Source organism: Chrysochloris asiatica, unplaced genomic scaffold (genome assembly GCF_000296735.1).
Source record: "Chrysochloris asiatica unplaced genomic scaffold, ChrAsi1.0 scaffold00032, whole genome shotgun sequence".
In the NCBI taxonomy this organism is placed as follows: domain Eukaryota; kingdom Metazoa; phylum Chordata; class Mammalia; order Afrosoricida; family Chrysochloridae; genus Chrysochloris; species Chrysochloris asiatica.
Window position 1 is genome coordinate 1,142,536 of NW_006408550.1, and position 23,316 is coordinate 1,165,851.

The 23,316-nt window shown below is 40.5% G+C and overlaps 1 protein-coding gene across 2 annotated transcripts; it reads left to right on the forward strand.

Moving 5' to 3' along the window:
- Positions 1-1,736: 1,736 nt before the first annotated feature.
- On the forward strand, positions 1,737-22,768 carry CBLL1 (Cbl proto-oncogene-like 1, E3 ubiquitin protein ligase). 2 transcript variants are annotated; one of them, XM_006859272.1, is made up of 6 exons: positions 1,737-1,766; positions 9,248-9,415; positions 14,881-14,981; positions 15,370-15,453; positions 17,217-17,290; positions 21,300-22,768. In XM_006859272.1, the coding sequence occupies exons 1-6, from the start codon at positions 1,754-1,756 to the stop codon at positions 22,333-22,335; spliced, it is 1,476 nt and encodes a 491-aa protein (XP_006859334.1). In that variant the 5' UTR covers positions 1,737-1,753; the 3' UTR covers positions 22,336-22,768. The 2 variants fall into 2 exon arrangements, with proteins under 2 accessions (XP_006859334.1, XP_006859335.1); XM_006859273.1 differs by having other exon boundaries at positions 1,741-1,766; positions 14,884-14,981; positions 21,300-22,629.
- Positions 22,769-23,316: the final 548 nt, after the last annotated feature.

The window sequence follows — 23,316 nt, forward strand, 5'->3', positions numbered from 1 at the left end:
CGCAGCCCGATTCGTAAGCACCACGCTACCAGAATAAATACCCACATACAAATATCCTCCGTCAAACTCACATATTTGGGGGTATACTCCCATACTGGTTCAGCCTGAGAATCTGTCCATGTATCTACCTGCGGAACACTGCTTTTAAAGGGTTGTGTACACAGTAATATTTACTTCTAGCCCCTTTAGCCCCCGCTGCAAGTATCTTGAACGCCACTTAATAATACAGAGCTTTAATTTTGACAAAAGCAAGGGCAAATTTGATTCACAAATGTTCTTAGTTGTAAACGTACCTAAAAATGTTAATAAAGCCACAAAAACAGTGGGAAAGTCTTTTAAAAGATCCTAGTAAGACAATCACCAAATAAAATAATATTGATCAACAAGGTATTATTCAAAGCCATTATTATACAACTACATGGAAGAAACACCTTTCTACACATAGTGCATTAGAAGTTCACCATGGAGAAAATAACTGTATACGAGATCAATCAATCTGTTCCTGATCTAGGAACTCTGGCACTGAAAGCGTGAATAACACAAGGTAGTGATGTCGTCACCAAGGGAGGACAAGAATAGAACTCAAATCCCCTGACTCCCAAGCTTGTGTTTTCCACTAATTGTGCTCCTTTCTGCTCATCCGAGTGCATCCAGTGCACAGGGTTGGCGAAGGGAGTGGACACAAATGAGCCAAGTCCACGAGGTGGAAACGGCATTGAAGGTCCTAAGGCACCACCTTTTGGCTCTTTCCTTTTGTTTTGGCGGTGGAAGATGAAAGCAGCAGCAGCTACTACAAACCCTTGGGACCAAGAATTGGAACTAGGTACCGCCTTTCGTGGTAACTCTCTCTTCTCATCTTAGGCCTTTCCCTTTTCACCTGTCTCTTGCCGTCAAGCCCTAGCGTGCTCTTGACCTCGCTGGGTTCCCGAACCCGCTTCTGCAGCCCCCGCACATTATTTACCAGGCGTCCCCCCTAGTCAGAGGCAGCTGCGCGGCGTTCCCAGCCCAGTGGAGAGGTTCTAGGGAATCCTAGCGCCACACGCCTTTTCTCTAGAACGTTAGTAGTAATCAAGCATTTTATAAATATGTTTCAACTGGTAAGGAACTTAAGAGGTAGGAACGTGGGTATATATCAAGTGTACTCTTCGTGGGTCTAGGTAGCTCGTTACGACAAAGCAAAATTTAGAGTCTTTTCCTCTAGCTGGAAGCTCAATTATCCCCCGGGCAACGTCCCACAGAAGGATGCTATCCGTAGCGCGGATGTTTACTTTTCCAGACCCGGTAAAGACAGTCGCTCGCGCACCCTGGGGGCTTCTAAACCGTTACTCCGCCCGTCGGGGTGGGGCCAGCCCAACGGCCAAGCCTGCGCAGTCGGCCTGGCCGAATCTAGGATCTTATGCACTACAACTCCCATAAGGCAATGCTCCGCAGGGGCGGGAGGCTGCCTTATCTGCCGGGAGCTCAGGCTTTTGTATACTACCGTGTTCCCCCTCCGCTGTTGTACATGAGGATATGCCTTAGAAATCAGGACACTGAAGTCCTTCGCGTACTCGTTCTTTCTCTTTCTAGCGAACTATGTTTGATTTTCTTATCGGAGTGGGGCTGGGGAGGCGAGAGAAGGCAGTCCTTGGGGGCCAAAGCCGGTGAGTCGATCTCACTTCCGCCTTCCGGGATCCGGAAGGTAGCGCGCACGCGCTCCCTGCGACTCTGGCGCGGTTGACTTCCGCTCCCACTGTACTCTGCGAAACGAATCATGGATCACACTGGTAAGGAGGCGGAGGCAGTGGGGGTCCCAGTAGCATGCCCCCTTGGCCGGCCTGGGACCGTTCGCCCAGCGGGCATAGAGGGGTTACGCTCGCCCCAAAGCACTGAGGTGTGGCAGTGAGAAAACAATCTCACAGAGCTCCCTCCGTACCCGGCAGGGGCCTGCCGCTTCCCGGCCTACTCTCCGGTGCGGTAGCTATAGTCTCAGTACCGGCAAAAGCGCTTCTCTGGCTCCACTGGGCTCTGAGCTGGAGCGGCGGGCGGCGCGGGACTCGGGGGAAGGGGAGCGCGCTGCCTTTCCCCCCGTCATCCCGGTATTCCCTCCTGCGTTGGGAGGACTGGCGGGTAAATTCCAATTTCGAAGTAGGGGAAGCCTCGCTGCGCTCTCCGCTCCGCCTGGAAGTGGATGGGCCAATGGGTTGTAGACTTCCTGCTGTCTCCGTCGGCTTTAGGCGGGTGCTGCGGTGCTCACCTCGTTGTCTCTCTGGGCCTTCATGGACTAGAGTTGGAGGAAGGAGTCGGATAGAGGTTTCGGAATCATACTCGGAGAAGCTTCTCTCTCTCAGTCTAAAGCATACCCCGCGCTTCAGCTGTGGTCCTTATTGATGATTTGGAGACATTTACTAAGGAGAGCGTAGAATTAAGGCGTTCGCAGCCCTTTCTCCAAGTAAGACTGGCTCCACCCTTTTGTTATGTGTGTGTGTGTTTGTGTTTTTGTTTCGGTTTTCCTTTCTTGTGGTTCGTGGACATTTAAGATCCTTGGTGTTGTGTTAATCGTATCACAGGTAGGAGTGAAGACTTTGTTGTGTACGGAATAATTGGGATGTAAGTCTTCATCAAGTATTTAATTATATAATTACATACAGATCCGAGTGCGCGCACATGTGTGTATGCCTCAGAATAGAATGGCAAACAATATTTGAGTCCCTGCCCTCATGGAGATTACATTCCATGGGGGAAGTTAGTAAATTGGTTTTTGTTTTTTAAACTTTTTGATTTCTTTAACTTTTTATTGTGAATTGAGTGAAGGTTTACAGAGCAGATCATCAGTTTCACATGCAGCAAACCAGTCACTTTGTTTCATCTCAATGATTGAAGTCCCCTCCATGCAACAACAGTTAACCCATTTCCTCCGTGTGGCTTCAATTTCCATTCCAGTCACCGCCCCATCCCTTCTCTACTTTTTGATTTGGAATGATTGGTCATACCATGGAGGAGCATATCTGAACTAGCGCTGTTGTACCCCTTGTATACCTATTTACTGCTTGGCGGAAAGTTGAGCACAAGGATGATTTCCTTTCCAGACCTGAAGGATTGTCAAGGGCTGTAGTCTGTGGTTCTGCCAGTTTCTTTCTGACCAATTGTTACTAAGTGCCGTCGAGTGGGTTCTGATTCATGGTGACCCTGTATAGGTTTCCAAAGAGCAGCTGGTGAGTTTGAACCGCCTACCTTGTGGTTCAAACTGACCTTGATGTGCTTATCTTATAGCGCCACACCAGGACTCCTGAGAAATTAGTCTGGCCTTTTTTTTTTTTTAATTGAAATAAGTTTGAGTTTTGTTTCACATTTTCTCCCACAGTATTCTGAAACCTTGTAATGTGATCACTTTCAGATAAGTGGTAGTAGTAGCCGGTCACCATCTAGTTCTGGTTTTGGCGCCTGGAGCCTGATGTTCACATGTGCCAGTAGTCCACTGGGCTAATGGACTCCAGTCATCTTCAGTTCTCATCACTCTTATTGTTTTTGTACATGGGGAGCCTGATAGTTGAAGCTTGGTTGGCAGCTAATGGGCTTTAAAGCTCCCAGACACTACTATCCAAAGTAGGATGTAGAACATTGTTGTAGTGGACCATAATAAATAAGGTTTTTTTTTTTGTGTATTTTCTTTTATACTTAAAATGTTTACAAATTGTTTTGAAGAACGTAAACATGTGCTGTGTTAGAGGGTAATAGGACGGAACTTTAGAGGAGTGGTCGGGAAGATCTTTTTGCAAAGATATCTAAGCTAAAATCTGATAGGTGAGAAGAAATAAGCAGAAGGTGGAATGTTTTTAGCAAGTACAAAGTCTCTGAGGTAACAACTTAAGGCCAGTTGGCTGGAGCCTAGTTAGCAAGAGGTAAAGAACCTTAAGATGAAATTTGAAAGGAAAGCGGCAGGCAGGCTGTGTAGGACCTTGAAGACCAGGATAAATACTGAAATTTGATTGCAGCATGAAACAATTGTACTCTGGTGGTGATTGTTGTCATGTGCCATCAAGTTGGAACCGACTCATAGCGACCCCATGCACAGCAAAACGAAACAATGTCCTATCCTGGGCCAACCTCACTACCGCTGCCACACACGCGTCCCATCAATGATGCCACCTGGCCAATCCACAATCCATCTCGTTGGGGGTCTTCCTCTTTTTCTCTAACCCTCCATCTTACCAAGCATGATATTCTTCTCCAGCGACTGGTCCCTCCTGACAATATGTCCAAAGTATGAGAGATGAAGTTTAGCCATCCTGGCCTCAAATGAGCACTGCCTGCACCTCTTCCAAAACAGATCTGTTGGTTCTTTTGGCAGCCCATGGCACTTTTAGTATTCTCCTCCAACACCACAATTCAAAGGCATCAATTCTTCTACGATCTTCCTTATTCACTGTCCAGCTTTTGCATCCATATGAGGTTATTGAAAATACCATGGCCTGGGTCAGGTGCACCCTAGTCCTCAAGGTGACATCTTTGCTCTTCATCACTTTAAAAAGTTACTGTGCAGCAGATTTGCCTAATGTAATCCGTCATCTGATCTCTCGACTGCTGCTTCCGCGAGTGTTGATAGTTGATCCCAAAAGAATGAAGTCCTTGACAACTTTAATCTTTTCTCCGTTGATAAGAATGTTGTTTATTGGTGCAGTGGTAAGGATTTTTGTTTTCTTTTTTTCTTCAATGATTTATTGTGAATTATGTGATAGTATACATGGGAGAACATTAGTTTTACATTCATTCTATTGTATATCGTCTCATTGCCATGGTTACAATCCCCTCCATGCAGTCCTTCCCCCATGCCCCCCAGGTCTTCAGCACACAGTCGCTCTCCCTCTCTGGGTCTAGGATTTTTGTTTTCTTGACATTGAGTTGTAATGCATACCGAAGGCTGTGCTCTTTGATCTTCATCAGTAAATGTTTTAATGGGTTAAATGGTGGGATGCTAACCAGAAGGTCAGTGGTTCAAACCCACCAACTGTTGTGTTGGAGAAAAATGAGACTGTTTGCTCCCAAAAAGATTTGCAATCTCAGAAGCCCTATGGAACAGTTCGGTAGAGTTGCTATACAGTTCTGCTGAGTCAAAGTCAAATCAGTAGGTTGATTTGGTTTTGGCTTTTGTATGAAACTACTTAACAGGTAGAGGAGGAAATAAAATAGGCTGTTCCATGGATAATAGGATAAGAGTGGAAGGCATGAATAGTAGAAAACAGACAATTTAGGAGGAGCTTGCAGTAGACCAGAAGAGAGGTAAAGGTGGCTTGGTTTAGTGACAGTGAATGGAAGGAGACCTGGTCAGTAAATATTTTGGTGGTAGAACTCCGTGATGTGCTGATGGTTTGAAGTTATATGAGAGAAAGGAGAATGCCTAGGTTTCTGGTATAAGCAGCTGGGTAGGTGGTAGTGTCCATAATTGGACTAGAGAACACTTGAGAGAAAAATAGAAGTTTTTAGGGGTGCAAATGGGACATGGCCATTTAGGAACAAGAGTTTGATTTAAACTGCTAAGTTTGTGATGTATATTGAAGCAAATAAATGTTTTATGGATTCTTGGTGTGGTGCTATAGGATCAGTACTAGACTGTGAACTACCTACAAGGTTGGCAGTTCAAACCCACCTGCTCCTTGGAAAACCTATACAGGGTCATTATGAGTCAGAACTGACTCCAGACACTTAGCAGCAGCAGTAGCAACAACAAAAGTATCTTACATGATGCTATAGCAGAAATACACAAGTGAATGGCTTTAACCACAAGTTAATTGTTTATATGCTGCTGTAATAGATATACCACAAATGAATAGCTTTAACAAATAAATTCAGTCTTTCACAGTTTAGGAGGCTAGAAGTCCAAATTCAGGGTACCAGATCAGGGGAAGTTTTTTTTCTTTCTGTCAGTCCTGGGGAAAGGTCCTTGTCTCCTTGTAACATCTGTAGGCTGAGTAGAGATTTATATCTGTCTTGGCATTAATCTTCCTCTGGATCTCAGCATAGAGACCCAGTGTCCAAAGGATGCACTCTGCTCTTGGGACTCCTTTCTTGGTTGTAGGCAGGTTCCCTTTCTCTCTTGGCTTCTGTCTCATGTAAGATAAAAATGGTGGTGTGGTCTGCATCCTAGGGAAACCCCCTGACACAGGATCAGGGCTGTGACCTGATCAGGTCAGATCCACTGACACCTATTTTTGGGACACACAATTCATGACAAACAGAGAAGTCAAGTAGAAAATTTGGAGACCAGAGGAAAGATACAAGCAGAAAATATATACTAAGGAAAAAAAAGTTATGGAAAAATTGAATAGACAGATAATAGAATTTTTACACAAACTTTTTGAAGCTTCCTTGTATTTGAGAGACAATATCTTCTTGCGCTGGTAGCGTAGTGGTTACAAATTGGGCTGCGAGCCCGCAAGTTCAGCAGTTCGAAACTACCAGCTGATTCGCGGGAGAAACATGAGATTTTCTACTCCTGTAAAGATTTATAGCCTCAGAAACCCTATACAGGGTTGCTGTGAGTCGGATCCGACTCTCTGGCACATCACCACCACCACCACCACCACCATCTTGTTGTTGTTGTTAAGTGCCGTCGAGTCGGTTCCGACCCATAGCGACCCTGTACAGGGTTTCCGAGGGTGTAAATCTTACGGGAGTAGAAAGCCTCATCTTTCTCCCGCGGAGCAGCTGGTAGTTTCGAACCGCTGACCTTAAGGTTCACAGCCCGATTCGTAACCACTACGCTACCACCATCTTAGTGCTAAGATATTAAGGCACATTGGATCGGGATCATTCTAGAAGAGGTTTTAGAGCCCAACTTGAAAGAAACTCCAGTGTTTGAACAGTTTGTATAGAGTTGAAGCTTGGGATCTTGACGTATGAGTAAAACAATGTGAATAAAATATTACTCAAGTTTAGCCTATGTAATTGGGAATTCAGTCCCTTCCACAATTTAGAAGTTATGTTAGAAAATTGTAGTATGGAGGAGCAAGTGTCTTAATTATAGGAAAAGTCATCTAACATGAAACTCTTCACTGTTGAACTGACTGCTTAAAAAATTAGTTGCCCCTCAAATATTTCCTCTGCGTAACACTAGCGTCTATTCTTTTACATAATTTCTCTGTGAGTTAGTCTCTTTGATGTTTCATATTAACAGATAATGTCAAATGCTGTGTATGTACATTGTTAACTAAAATTACAATCCTTGTGAAAGATTGAGGTTTTCCTTTTCCATGTATCCTTTTTCATTAATTTTCTGGGATCAGTTATATATTAATAGAATGTAATAAGACTTTTAAAATCAGTCATTAAGGACTTCTTTTCAATTTTATTCCATATTTGTTCAGAAAGAGTGCAAATGAATGAATTTTAGACTTGTAGCTGTAATTTTAGTAGTCTTGGATTTAAGTACCATCTAGTCAGTTCTGACTCATAGCAATCTTGTATAGGGTTTCTGAAGAGCGGCTGGGGAGTTTGAACCACCAGCCTTGCTGTTCAAACTGACCTTGTGGTTCAGTGCTTCTCCTGAGCGCCACACCAGGACTTCTTGGAGTTCATTAGTACTAGTTTGTTGTTAAGTACCGTGGAGTTGGTTCCGACTCATAATGACCCTGCACAGGGTTTCTGAGTCTGCAAATGTTTACGGGAGCAGAAATCCTCATCTTTCTCCCGCTGAACAGCTGGTAGTTTCGAACCGCTGACCTTAAGGTTCGCAGCCCAATTCGTAACCACTACGCTACCAGAGCTCCTTGTTCAGAACATTACAGTCATTAAAAATTGTTTGCATTTTTTAAAATTTTAGGACATTTTCCTTTTTTGGCTTAGGTAAAGTTGAATTTTTTTCTGTTAGAGCTTCATATATTTGAGTCGAATCTTTCCTGCATCTAATATCTTCATATACGTGAAAAAGGTGACTCAGTCTTTTAAATACAGTGAGTTCTATGAAATAATTCTATTATTCATAGGGCATGAGTTAGTAATTTATTTCATAAATAATAAGGTACTTTTAGGAACTAGGAAATGTCAGTTGCTTAAACTGAAGTTGAACATAACATTTCCATTACATTGCTGACTAAGAGTAACTTAGTTATATGTGTATCTGTAGGAATGTTATAGCACAGATAATTTTCTGCATATTTTTAGTACTTTTGTTTTTAATTGCCGTTGAGTTGGTTCTGACTTTTAGCAACCGTATTGGGTTTCCAAGAAGTGACTTGATGAGCTTGAGCTGCTGAACTTGCAGTTCAAACCAACCTTGCAGTCCAGTGCATTAACCTGCAGCACCACACCAGGATTCCTTTTTTTAAAAAAGTACTAAATGGTGTAATAATTTTTACTGTATTGAACCATACAAGGTCAGCTGCTCAAACCCACCAGCTGCTCCTTATAAGCCTTATACAGGGTCTCTATGAATTGGAACTGACTTGAAGATAATTAATTAACAACAACATACTGAATTCTGGTGTGGCATTATAGGATGAGTACTGAACTGCTAACTGCAAGATCAGTGGTTCAAACCCACCAGCTCCTCCTTGGAATCCCATATAGGATTGCTATAGTTGGAATTGAATTAATAGTACTTAACAATATTTTACTCTTAGGGAGTAAGGAGTTGGAATGGGGTCAATGACACTTAACCACACCAAGGGAATAAGTACCTTTCTTAAAAGGAAATTATCATTGTAATTTTATCCTTTTTATTCGAAGTTCAGTTTGGCATGTCTTTTGAGAACCGGCTTTATATAATCAGAAATGGAGATTGATGTTAGGTGCCATGGTTAGTGCTGTTAAGTCACTTTGGACTCATACAACAGAAGGAAACACTGCCCATCCTCACAGTGTTGCTATGTTTCAGCCCATTGTTGCACCCACTGTGTCAGTCCATTTTCTTGAGGGTCTTCCTGTTTTTGGTTTTTTGCTGACCCTCTACTTTACCAAGTGTGGTTTCATTTTCTAGGGTTTGGTTCTGCCTCATAACATGTCCAAATTACACGAGACGAACTCTCACCATCCTTACTTCTAAGGAGAGAGTCTCTTAAAGTATTCTACATCTTCAGAAGGGCTAAGAAGCGTTGCTCTAAGGGTTTATCTAATATAAAGAAAATTGCTAGTTAAACTTGTATAATTATAATATTTAAAATCAGAATTCAGGTCTTCAACTCTTGGTAATATTAGATATGCTGCTTTCCTACCTATGGTAGAAAGATCTTCAGTAAGAAAACTAAAATTACAACTTTTTTCCCCCAAACAGATAATGACTTACAAGGCACTAACAGTTCTGGATCGTTGGGTGGTCTTGATGTTCGCAGACGAATTCCTATAAAGCTCATCTCCAAGCAAGCAAACAAAACCAAAGCTGCACCTCGAACGGCAAGGACTGTAAACAGGATGCCTGCCAAGGCTCCGACTGGTGAGGAAGGTAATTTGTTCAACTAACAGCTCCTGCAGTCTTTCTGTTGTATCACATTCCACCAAATAGCCCATGTGATCTTTATTTGTAGATACCACTTTAAGGAAAAGTTTTTGTTTGTTTAAACTTACTGTTTTCATCCTTCATTATTTTTTTTTTTCTAGACCTCTTATTTTGGCATGTTGTACTTTTTAAAATCAGATGTTGCTGTTGTTAAGTGCCATAGAGTCGGTTCCGGCCCATAGCGACCCTGTATAGGGTTTCCGAGAAGCAGCTGGTGAACTTGAACCGCCAACTTTGCAGTTTAAACAGCTTTGCAGTCTGGCGCATTAACCTGCAGCGTCACACCAGTACTACTTTTTATATATAACTGTCTTGTTTTCAAGGAATATATGTTTGAGATTTTTCCACATCAGTACATTACACAAATGTACTTAATTTTTTTTTAAAGTAGGTTTCAGTATTTTATTTTATAGATAAACTATAATTAAGATTTTTTGAAGTCATTTGCTATTATAAGCAATGACGCAGTAATATCCTTTTACTTATCTAACTTAATATACAGAGTTTTAAAATGTAGACTTTGTGTGAATTTTAGAGCTTGAAGAATGATTTTAGAATTTGTTATTTTTACCAAATTGCTTTTCAAAAAAATGTCTTTCCAGCATTGCACATTGTTATTGTTGTTGTAAGTTCTGTTGAGTTGGTTCCAACTCATGGTGACCCGGTATAGGGTTCCCAAGGAGCAGCTGGTAAGTTTGAACCACTGACCTTGCAGTTCATTGCATTATCCCATAGCACCATACCAGGACTCCATCATTGCCCACTATTAGCATTTAAACATTTTTGTTTTAAGTTTCTTTAGTACTATGGTTGTCTATCTTTTCACAGTATTTAGTATTTGGTCATTCCTTTTTTTTTTTTTTCATACCCACTCTACTCTTTTTTGAATGTCTATAAGTTCCACGGGAGAGAGACGAGGCGTTCTGCTCCCGTAAAGATTTACAGCCTCGGAAACCCTGTGCAGGGTCGCTATGTGTTGGAACCAGCTCCACGGTACTTAACAACAGTTCTTTGTAAATTAATAAAACTGGCCCTTTCTTTATGTACCTGAAGAACCCCTCAGTTGTATGAATGGTCAGTCCACTTAGCTGCTAACTGAAAGGTTGGTGGTTTGAGTGTAGTTGGGAGTTTACCCTGGGAGAAAGGCCTTGTACTCTCCTCCTAAAAACTCAGCATCGAAAACCCTATGGAGCACAGTTCTAGTGTCATGCACATGGGACGTGGGGTTGCCATGAATTGGAGTTTAATTGATGTAAATTTTTTTTACACACACACACACACTGATAAATTAGAAACTCCAACACAAAAGGAACAAAGAACAACTACAGTTCAAAGTCTGGGTATTCTTATAAATCATTTGTGAGTGCTCATAGGCTATTCATAACTTTAAAAAAACTTGTACCATTTAAAATTTTAAGTAAGAAAAATCTATTTTTCAAACCTAAGAGATTATTGAGCAGAATCAACAGTCAAGAAAATTAGAAGCGCAGACATCAATTTCCTATTTTTGAATTTATATATAAAATTCTACTTTAGAGCTGCTTGAAACTTTAATGAAGTCAGGTATCTGTGTCTTTCCCTTTATGATTTCTGGGTTTCATGACATTCTTTAGTCCTTCCCCTATTAATGAGTGTAAAACAGGTTCCCTATCTTACCCTTTTGTACAAGACTCACCACACTATGGCTTATGGACCAAATGTGGCTCTGTTTTTGTAAATAAAGTTGTATTAGAGCACATCCACACCTGTTCACTGAAGTATTGTCTGTCTGCTCTCACACTATGATGGCATATTGTGTGTGCAGATAACACACATACGTTCTGTTTGCCCCTTGCCTCCACACTCCAGTGTCCATATGTCAGTTTTTGTTTTTGAATGTTTTTAGATACTTCAGTTTCACCTCTGCCCTAGAGAGAGAGAAAAAAAAAGTTCAGTTTTTTTTCTTTAGGCATTGGTCAGAATATTCAGTTTGGATGCCAGTATGGTATTGCAAAAATGGTATGGAGGGAGCTGTCTGACCTCTTCTTCCTTCACAAAGGTAAAGGAGGAGAATCACCATCAGCATCAACTCAAGACCAATGCCTATGAGGCTGAGGTCAGACCTGCTTCCAGACTCCAACTTTCCTTACCAATTCTGACACCAACCATTGCTTCTACCTCCTACAGCACTCTCTACTTCTCTGCCGGGTTCAATAGCTCATTGCAGTGGCCACACAGAACTCTCAGACTAGACTCATGATTATGGAGTTTATTAGGAAAGTTAACAGATTACAATTCAAGGTTGGTAATGTTCAGGATTGAGTGCATTGGTTACGACAGCCTCTTCCATGCTATGTCCGAAAGCGGACCTCTCTTTGGTCGCCAACTCAGCTTCTTTGGCTCTGCTGATAAATGTCCAAAGGGTATACACTCTGCCAAAGCTCTCAGCCTGAAGGTGCTCCACTCCAGCTCCATGAGTAAGCAAACCTAGCCTCCCCAGTTAGTGCTGGTGGAGGCACCCCACTCCACAGCGAGCCTCCTCAAAGCCATTTAACTTTGCTTATTCACGGGCCAGAAAGTCCTCGGTCTCTCACAATGCTCTGACGCTAGGTTCTGTGGCTGCTGCTCCGTGGCTACTCATTGGCCACTTCTAGTGTCACAGCTTTCCGTCCCTGAGTTGAGGCTGAATGTGCAGGAATCTTGGGGTCCAAAGGATGTACTCCCTCCTGGTTCTTCTTTCTGTTTGGTAGTGAGATATCTCCCCTGTTGTACCATCAAATCGATTTTGACTCATAGGGACCCTGCATAGGGTTTCCAAAGAGTCGACTGATGAGTTTGAACCGCTGACCTTGTGGTTCAAACCGACTTTGTAGTTCAGTGCTTTATCCCACAGTGCCACACTGGGACTCCAAGATCCCCCCTACTGCCTCTGAAATGGCTTATTTTCAGCCCAACTGGATGGCAGAATTGACCGATTCCCTCATTAGAGTTCCAGGTTTTTACAATCACAATTGCCCTGTTAACAGTTGTGATTACAGTTGGATCACAGTCCTATCAGCATCTTCAGCCCAACTTCTCTTACCCATCAGGAAAAAGTGTTTTGGTGGGAGTTACAAAGACTGTGGCTGGAAGAGACATTACATAATTCACTACACCATGGCTATCTATGCAAGTATATGATGGGAGTACAGGTTGAACTACTCTGAAATTGATGACTGCACTTCTAATTTTCTTGACTGTTGATTCTGCTCAATAATCTCTTAGGTTTGAAAAATAGATTTTTCTTGCTTTAAATTTTAAATGGTACAAGTTTTTTAAAAGTTACAAATAGCCTAAGGGCACTCACAAATGATTTATAAGAACACCTCGACTTTGAACTGTAGTTGTTCTTTGTTCCTTTCGTGTTGGAGTTTCTAATTTATCTGTGTGTGTGTATACACACACACACACACACACACACACACACATATGAGTGAGGCTTAAGTCAAAAATATTAGCTATAAAATCCTTCATTAAACAAAAATAGCAAAATGTGAAGATAACTGTTTCTTGACACATACTCCATCTAGGTCTTCTAAAAGTCATGTTTCCATCTCTCTAACCTTTCTTTGAAGAATTCCATACTCTCTAATGTATACCATGTAAAAACAGCAACTTCTTGAGGGACTTAAATTGTCCCTTAACATTTCTTTTAAATGTTCATTGAGTTTTGTGAACAAAAAGCAGTCTAAAGGGGCAAGATGAGGACTGTAGGATAATGCAGCAAGATTTCCCAACCACATTCTCCTAGGACAGCCTTTGCTGCCCAGGAAGGATGAACAGCTGGTTTCATGGCACAACTTTTCTCTGATCCCAAGTGGAGTTTAGTTTTCTTAAAACGTTTTCATAATAAGCCCCTATGAGTGTGTTGTTTCTTTTTAAAAAAAAAAAAAAGCTGTCAAGATTACGGCACTGAAAACCCAAAAACAATCCCCATAGCCTTCCAAGCTGATCTCTCTTCCTTGAATTTAACTAGTCCAGCAGATCTCTTTGGAAGCCACTGTTTTGATTGGGCCTTTTTTTTTGGTCTGAGGAGACTAAGACAACAAGTATACTCCGGAGAGAACTTGTCTGCAGCCATCCACTGATCACAGAATAATGTTTAAACATGTTTTGTTTTGAATAAATCCATGAATGTATGAACTGGAACCCTAGTAACAATACTTTTTGACTTAGCCTAATTCTCGGGTACTGTAATTCAGTCATGGGTAAAGTTAAAACTTATGTGTGGTGCTGTGGGTTAATGAGCTGGACTACAAAGTTGGTTTGAACTACAAGACTGGCAGTTTAAGCTCACCAGCTGCTACTTGGAACCCCTATACAGGGTTGCTATGGGTTGGAACCGAGTCGATGGCACTTAATAACAACAAGAACAACAAAGTTAAAACTTGTGTGCTTTGGTTACTCTGTTTACCAGGTCTAGGGCCAAAAGAGTCAAGAGAAGTCTGGCACCTCGGAGAGATAGATTTGTCTTCTCAGCTATACTTTAGGTATTTGGATTTTAACATCAAACTGTTGGTTTTCTCTTCTTCTGGATGAGATGAGAGGATTGCCTACAGCTTTTTAAGCAGGCCAGAGTAATTGACCTCATATGATCTTCATCTTGTTTTCCATTCATTGACATTTATGTGTGCGTAGTACGGGCTGTGAACCTTAAGGTCAGCAGTTTGAAACTACCAGCCGCTCCACGGGAGAAAGATGAGGCTTTCTACTCCCGTAAAGATTTACACCCTCGGAAACCCTGTACAGGGTCGCTATGGGTCGGACCCGACTCAATGGCACTTAACAACAACAACAACAAGTATGGTAGAAGATACTTGTAAGTAGATCAGATATGACTCTTATCTTTGTGTGATAAACCAGAGGAGGGTTGAAAGAATGAAGTAGGAATATATTGATGTTTGTAAAATTAGGTTCAGTTTGGAGTTAAGACACCTGATTTAATCAATTATAAAACCGTCTGTAGGATTCTTTGTTTCTTTTTTGCAATAAAATGACTCCTGCAGTATGATACTACTTTTTTAGATAGATTACAGTAAATGGTTATCCATTTCTTTAAAATTTGTGCAGCATGCATGGAGGTAAACAGTAAAATTTAATTCTATAGCGGGTATCTTAGTGAATTGATAAGATCTTTTGGTTGGGAGTCTGTTCCTGCCTATGGCTCTGATCTATATGTTGAGTTATTGCAAGTCTCCATACTGTATTGTTTTCAGTTTTGAAAGAGATTTACATTAGGTGATTGGTATTTTAAATTAGTCTTGATTAATCAGCTTGTTCTCTAAAGAGGTTTGAAAGGAATCAGATGGGCTGTTCAGTTAATGGACTATTTTAACTCCATAATGAAATTTGAGATTTGAAAAGTTAATTGGGAAACACTTTTCTTTTTTCAGAAGGATTTGATTATAATGAAGAAGAACGGTATGACTGCAAAGGGGGTGAGCACTTTGGAAATCAGCGACGATTTCCAGGACACCTGTTTTGGGACTTTCAGGTATAACTGTAAATAAAAATTAAAACATTTAATTAGAACATTGTAGAATACATAAAGAATGCCTAGTGTGAACTTTTGTTATAGCTGTGACTTTTAGCACACACAAAACATTTGTTTATTAATGCTCTGTTTCCACTGTTCTAAAAAATTGAGGTAATTTATAGTAAGGTCAAATAAAAGCAGTAATGATACTTTATAAACAAAATAACCAAACAAATGGCTCCACAGCTAATGGTGGGGAATATGTGTAGATTATACTAAAAAGTTGTTTCAACAACTTCTTTCTTGTTCAAACTTTTTAAAAAATGCTAGTGAGTTTACTGTGTAAATTATAGTTCTAAAATTTATAATTGCATTAAAAGGAAATTTTAATTATCCATTTCAACAGATAAACATCTTAGGTGAAAAGGATGATACACCAGTACATTTCTGTGACAAATGTGGATTACCTATTAAAATCTATGGGCGAATGGTAAGTATAACTCAATTACATTATATTTGCAAATGTAAGCATTTGGTTAGAACTAGGACTTTGAAAATTAAGTAGATGGGTTTATCATTGTTTGTTGTTGTTGGGTGCCAGAGAGTTGATTCCAACTTACAGTGGCCCCACGTGACAGTAGAATTGCCTCCATAGGATTTCTTGGCTGTAACCTTCATGGAAGCATATTGACAAATCTGTCTTTACGCTCAGAGCTGTTTGGTGGGATTGAACTGCTAACCTTTAGGTTAGCAGTCAAGTACTTAACTGTTAACACCATCAGGACTCCTATATCGTTGTTTAATGATTTTAAATTTGTGATGCTTTAAGTGAGTATGAAATGCTGCTGTTGCTATTAAGTGCATCAAGTCAGTTCTGACTCATAATGAACCCTGTATAGAGTTTCCAAGGAGCAGCTGGTGGGTTTGAACTGCTGACCTTGCAATTAGCAGTCCAGTGCTTTTCCTACAGCACCCTAAGGGAAATTCTGGAATAATGGGATTTTAATACCATTATCTTGGTTGTGGTATTGGAGGAGAATACTGAAAGTGCCATGGACTGCCAAAAGAACCAATAGATCTGTTTTGGAAGAAGTGCAGCCAGAGTGCTCCTTGGAGGCCAGGATGGCTACGCTTCATCTCTCATACTTTGGACATATTGTCCGGAGGAAACAGTCGCTGGAGAAGGATGTCATGCTGGGTAAGGTAGAGGGTCAGAGAAAAAGAGGAAGACCCCTAACAAGATGGATTGGCCAGGTGGCATCATTGATGGACTCAAGTGTGGCAGCAGTAGTGAGGTTGGCCCAGGATCGGACATTGTTTCGTTCTGCTGTGCATAGGGTCGCTATGAGTCGGTTCCGACTCGATGACACCTGACAACAACAACAACAACAACATCTTGGATAAATTCTTGGGTTGCTTATAAGATAATAAATTAAGAAGACTAGCATCTGAAATCTAAATAATTTTCTTTGCAGAATAAAATTAGTTATTAATTTCTGATGGCTATTAACATAAGAAAGCAAATAATATGTGTGACTTCTGGAAATTGAGCTATATTTTATATGGCCTTAACTATAATTTTACAGTAATTTTGACTTATACTTCCTCAAGAAAAGATAGTTTTGTATTTATATTTAAATTTAAAAAAATTTAATAATATCAGTGATGGTAGGGTGTGAATTAGACATTTTTTTTCTATATATTATGGCACTTATGTACTGGACTATAATATTGATTTTGTAACATTTTACTGTTTCCTTCTGATTTGTTTTCAGACTTTGTGAGTTCATTAGCTTAAGAGTACTAGGGAACATGCTACTTAAATGTAGGTGATACTTGCTACTTCACTGATTTGGAGTATTTCAGGGGAAACCAAGTAAGATAAAACACACTTGTAGTACTCTTCATCAGGAGTAAATAACTGTGGTTCATGGATGAAATGTTTAGGTTTCCACCTCCAGAAATAGTAAGCCAATGTGCAGTATTGGGAAAGGACCAGAGCATTTCATCCGATTCTCACGTCTTTGTGACAAAAAGAGCATTACTTTTATATTGTTAGTATTTAATAAATGTTCATCTATGTTTATACTCAGGCTCTTCTGTGTGTACTTAATAAAGTTAGTACTTAATAAATGTTCATTTATTGAGTTCTCAAGGGTCTTCTGTATGTGGGTCACTGTGCTTGCTGCTATTTCTTATTGGAAATTTGAAGGTGTTCTAGTATGCTTAACTGTACTACATCTCTGTTCACAGATTCCATGCAAGCATGTTTTTTGCTATGACTGTGCTATCTTACATGAGAAAAAGGGAGATAAGATGTGCCCAGGGTAAGATCATTATTACATTATTAAACAAACGATTTGTAATTTGGGTTAAAGCCAGGGTGTGCTGTTATCTAGAGACAGGGTATCACATATAGGTGGGGTAAGCACTGGTCTGCTAGCCACACAGTCAGTGGTTCAAACCCACCAGCCACATCTCAGAAACCTTCTACAGGGTCCCTTTGAGTCAGAATTGACTCGATGGCACTTCACAGCAGCACGCCACCAGTCTCTCTCTGCCCAGGTCTGGCTGTAGTCTTCTTCTAAAGAAGCCACTCCCAGCCACTTGTATTATCTGTATGACACATGCTTCCTTTGTCTATAAAATGGGATAGTAAAAATAACTACCTCCCAAGGTTGGTGTTTCAAACCCACCAGCCACTCCTCAGAAACCCTGTACAGGGTCACTATGAGTCAGAACTGCCTCCATGGCACTTAACAGCAACAACAACAACAAGGTCATTGTTAGGATTAAATGAGTTATAAGTACGTAAACATGCTGCAGTTAAATCAATTCAGACTCTTAGTGACCCTATAGGATAGAGTGGGATAGAATTACCCCATAAGATTTCCAAGGCTGGTAGCATAGTGGTTACGAATTGGGCTGAGAACCGCAAGGTCAGCAGTTCGAAACTACCAGCTGTTCTGCAGGAGAAAGATGAAGATTTGCAGCCTTGGAAACCCTGTACAAGGTCGCTTGCTGTGAGTTGGAACTGACTCCATGGCACATAACCACCACCAATCTTTACAGAGGACTTCTGGTGTGGCATTGTAGGATCAACACTGGACTGCAAACCACAAGGTTGACAGTTCAAGCCCACTAACTGCTCCTCAGAAACCCTATACAGGGTCACTATGAGTTGGTACCAATTCGATGGCCCTTCACAACAACAGCAACAACGATCTTTACAGAATCAGACTGCTACAGCTTTCTCCTGAAGAGTGCCTAGTGGGTTTGAACACTGACTTGTTGGTCAACAGGAAAGTGCTTTACTATTGCATCACCAAAAGGGCCCTTAAGAGAGTACCTTGTTGTTAGTGTTGTAGAATAGGTTCCAATTTATATTGACTCTATCTAGGGTTTCTGAGGCTGTAAATCTTTATAGAAGCAGAAAGCCTCGTCTTTCTTTCACAGTGTAACTGGTGGGCTTGAACTCCTGATATTGTGGTTCACAATCCAGTGCCTGCAGCACCACCATGCACCCCTCAGTAATACTTAGCATATAATAAACACTGAAAATATACGGTCTTATTTTTTGTTTTCACATGTGATTATTATGTCTTTGAATATATTTTAAAACACCATCAAAACATACTCAGCGAAGTCTTGGAAAGTTACAGGTATTGGTTGAAATCAATTCATTTTGGAAGAGCACTTGTAGGATCTATACTAAACTGGAACTCTTTATAGCAGTTTTGAGCCCTTGATGAGGAAGGCTTGAGAGAAGCTTTGAGAGAGGCTATTTTTTAAAACTTTTTATTGTGAATTGAGTGAAGGTAAACAGAATGATCATCAGCCTTACATTCACCTAATCATACATTGTGTTTCATCTCAATAATTACACTCTCCTCCCTGTAATAACAGTTGTCCTGCTTCTACCCTGTGGTTTCCCTTTTACATCTTATTTTTTCCAAATGAACAAAGGACAAATATTTAATGTACACATCCAAAATAAAACATAAAATGTATATTCATTTAAATGTTCAAAGTGCACATTTTGCAAGCAAGCCTCTGGCCTACAGCCACAGAGCCTTTATCAGTCTGTGGGCTTAGAGCCCACAGATGCTCTGAGAGAGGCTTTCTTGGAACCACTGTAGGCACCTAGATTCCTTATGACTTGTGCCTGAAACTGGCTCTAGATTTGTATCATTGGTTGGTAGAGGAGCTACAGCAGATTATCAGGGAGGATTCCCTCTTAGGGTATCACTGACTAAGAACACATGGTTTCTTGACAACTCAGTAACAACTAATTTTCTTGGTATAGTTATGCAGATTTTTAAAATATCAATTCTGTTAAAAACTCTTTAGACTCTCTACTGTGAGTTTAATGAAGGCTTTCTTAGGATTATAATTCTGAAGAATTAGGAAATGAAACATATACAGTTATTTTGAGGGTTTTTAAAATTTTAAATGTCTAATTTTCTTACACAGTGCTCATTAGCCTATTTGCATTGTAAACATGATTGCTTCATTGGGATAAAGAATTTCAGATGTGATAAACCCTATACAGGGCAGACATTAAAAGGTTTTGTTCTTCTAGATAATGTTCTAATGCTCATATTTAATAGGAAATTTCATATTCAAGGCATTAAATGTAACTGCAGCTAAGTGCTTGCTTTTATGGCCCTTATCTATCTAGAACGTAAATGTGTCTGAATTAACCACCACCAGATTAGGGAATGAATGGAAACAAATCCATGTGGCAGCCATGACAATGCTTATGTTAATATTGAGCACTGCTGCTTTTAAGTGTTACCTAAAAGAAAGCACATCACCGCCTGAAAAAACAATTGTATTTTTGAGCTTACAGTGAATTACAAGCAAAAACTGAGAGGTGTGCCTAATGACTACTAAAGGGAAGCCTACTAGCATCAAGAAGAAATGCCAACCTTATAGTAACAACGATGGAAAACAAGGCACAACTCAAAATCTAGAGTAGGGTGCTATTTCATGATAGTTTCAAATGGTTTGACATATTGATTGATAATGATGTTAAGTACTGTGGAATCGGTTCCAACTCACAGTGACCCTGCACAGGGCTTCCAAGGTTGTAAATTGTAAATCTTTACGGGAGCAGAATGCCTCATCTTTCTCCTGCGGAACAACTGGTAGTTTCGAACTGCCGACCTCGAGGTTAGCAGCCTGATTCATAACCACTGTGCTACCAGAGCTCCTTATTGATTGATAATAGCTTATCATAATACGTAATACTTTACAGGTGACTTGTATTGCCCTTTTTTGGGTATTGACATTTTCATTGTTAAATTTGATCATAAGGTTAATCTTTTAAGTAAGGAGAAATTGATAAGCAGATTGTTAGGTTGTGTAGTCATTTTAACTTCATATTAAGACGAAGTAAACCCAGAGAGTAATTATTTCTCCAAGATTACAAGAGCCTACACTAGACCCCAGGTTTTCTGATTCCTAGGTCAGTCCTATTGAGCTACTATATAAAGCAGACTCTGAAGGCCAAAAGTGGATTAGTGAAATAGTCATAATTTTGACTTTGAGTCGTTAAGAAAAGATTAGTTAAGTAAGTTAAAGTCTGGGACTGATAACTGCAAGGTTGGTGGTTCAAACCCACCAGCCATTTCTCAAACCCTATATTGGATTGCTATGAGTTGAAACCGACTCACTGGCACTTAACAACAACAACAATTTAGAGAGGTAGGATGGTGTATAGTACATTTTAGTTGTAAACTTATCTGACAATTCAGAACTGAGTCCTGTGCATCTCTTAGTAATCAAGGTTTGGATTTAAATTGTTTCTGTCAAGAACCTTGATGATTAGGCTGATCTTAACTCAGCTTTGTATTTCTTAAGGCACCTTCTACTTAGTGTCTTCCACTGAGTATTTGCTCAACAAATAGTGACTGTTCACTGGGTTCTGTGCAAGTTTGAATTCCACGATTATAAGTGATCAATTCTCTGGTTTGTCTTTCCTAGATGTCATGCACATAGAGGCAAGCCATTGGATTATTTGAGAAAATTAAATAAATTTTAGGCCTGAGGAAGAATAAGGTCTTTGTTTAAAAACATCCTTTGTTTGATAAATCTTTTTAGTTCATTCTTGTATTATTCTGAGTTTGGCAGAAATAGCTGGTGTTTAGCCAGCAGGTGACAAGATGGGAACAATTAAAGTTTCACTTAGGATAACTATGATTTTCTGTTGTGAACTTTTGCTTTAGTTTATCCAGGAATCATATTTTAAAAGTAGATGTATCTCTGAAACTAAGTGCATTATTTTTATATTATGTTTTCAGTAAATCTGCTTTTTCCCCCTTTCTAATTTAGCTGTAGTGATCCTGTGCAGCGAATCGAGCAGTGTACACGAGGTTCTCTCTTCATGTGTAGCATTGTTCAAGGGTGCAAGAGAACGTATTTGTCTCAAAGAGACTTACAGGCTCATATCAACCACCGTCATATGAGAGCTGGAAAACCTGTTACCCGGGCATCACTTGAAAACGTCCATCCTCCTATTGCCCCCCCACCAACTGAAATCCCTGATCGGTTTATAATGCCACCAGACAAGCACCATATGAGCCATATCCCGCCAAAGCAACACATCATGATGCCACCACCTCCTTTGCAACACGTGCCACACGAGCACTATAATCAGCCCCATGAGGATATTCGTGCTCCTCCAGCAGAATTGTCCATGGCTCCACCTCCACCTCGGTCGGTCAGTCAGGAAACCTTTCGTATTTCAACAAGAAAACACAGCAATTTAATAACTGTCCCTATTCAGGATGACTCAAGTTCTGGTGCTAGAGAAGCACCACCTCCTGCCCCAGCACCTGCTCACCATCATCCTGAATATCAGGGTCAACCAGTGGTATCTCACCCTCATCATATTCTGCCTCCACAGCAACATTATGCACCACCCCCACCTCCTCCTCCCCCAATAAGCCATCCAATGCCACATCCTCCCCAGGCTGCAGGTACTCCTCACTTGGTGTATAGCCAAGCTCCACCTCCACCAATGACCTCTGCTCCACCTCCAATAACCCCTCCCCCTGGACATATTATTGCCCAGATGCCACCTTATATGAATCATCCTCCTCCAGGACCTCCCCCACCTCAGCACGGTGGCCCACCTGTAAGTGCACCCCCTCCTCACCATTACAATCCTAACTCTCTGCCCCAGTTCACTGAAGATCAAGGAACTCTGAGCCCTCCATTTACACAGCCAGGGGGAATGAGTCCTGGTCTATGGCCTGCGCCAAGAGGGCCGCCACCGCCGCCACGGATGCAGGGTCCGCCTTCTCAAACCCCACTTCCTGGACCACATCATCCAGATCAGACAAGATACAGACCTTATTACCAATGATAATAGTGTTTTGAACTGAAGATTTAATGAGGGAAGAAAAAAAAAAAATCAACAACTTATATATAGGCAACCTTTGAATTCAGCTTTGACTGTTGGGGGAAGGAAAAGCACTTCTTACAGAGCGGGCTATAATACTCACTAGGGTCTTGTCTTTCAAAATGGTCTTCATCCTTGACTTTAGGACTGATTTCAAGTACTATGGTGTAGTGCAGATAAATGGCTCAGTTGAGCACAGCTATATTTTAACAACTTTGTTCTTCTAGTGTGGTAATTTGACCCAGAGGTGACCATTTGTAATATTATTTCCTGAAAACAAGTTTTCATTGTCCACTTTCAGAAGTATTACTTTTGTTAAACCCAATCTTTAGTTTTTCTTGTGATACATTTTTGTTAACCTGTGTAAATGGATTAAATTTCAGTATGGTTGTAAAAATGCTATTTTTATGTGAATTTAAGTGCAGCCACAAACTTTTTTAAAAAAAAACTATATGTTTTACCACTAATTCTCCAAAGTTACAATAAAATTCTTCCAGTGAAAATCTACTAGAATTTACTGTAAGGCAGACAGTTAAATGGCAGAAAATGATTTCACATTGTTGGCACTGAAAGTTTGAGGTATGGGAAGCATATCATGCACTTCACTTGGATGCCTTTTCATTTTGAGGCAGCCTTAGGAGAGCACCAAAGTACATGGGAATTCAGTACTAAGATGTGTTTGTACAATTAAAATGCATTACTAATTACTTGGAAGGACACAGCAAAAGTGACTGATTTGTAGGCTCCAAGCTAGTAGAGGCTGCTGTTATTCAGTCGGGCTTTTTTACTGAATGATTGGAATCACATAATGCACCATATTTATTCATTTATGTACCATTACTACTGTTTCAATGGTATCATTTAGGTTTCAAGTGTGTCCTACTCTTTTCATTGTGAGAAAGTAACTATTTAGGGTAGAATCGGCTTGGTATGATTCCTCATTTC

Coding starts and splice junctions, on each gene's coding strand:
- CBLL1 (XM_006859272.1), top strand. Junction 9,416..14,880: donor GGCTCCGACTGGTGAGGAAG/GTAATTTGTTCA, acceptor TTCTTTTTTCAG/AAGGATTTGATTATAATGAA. Junction 14,982..15,369: donor ACCTGTTTTGGGACTTTCAG/GTATAACTGTAA, acceptor CCATTTCAACAG/ATAAACATCTTAGGTGAAAA.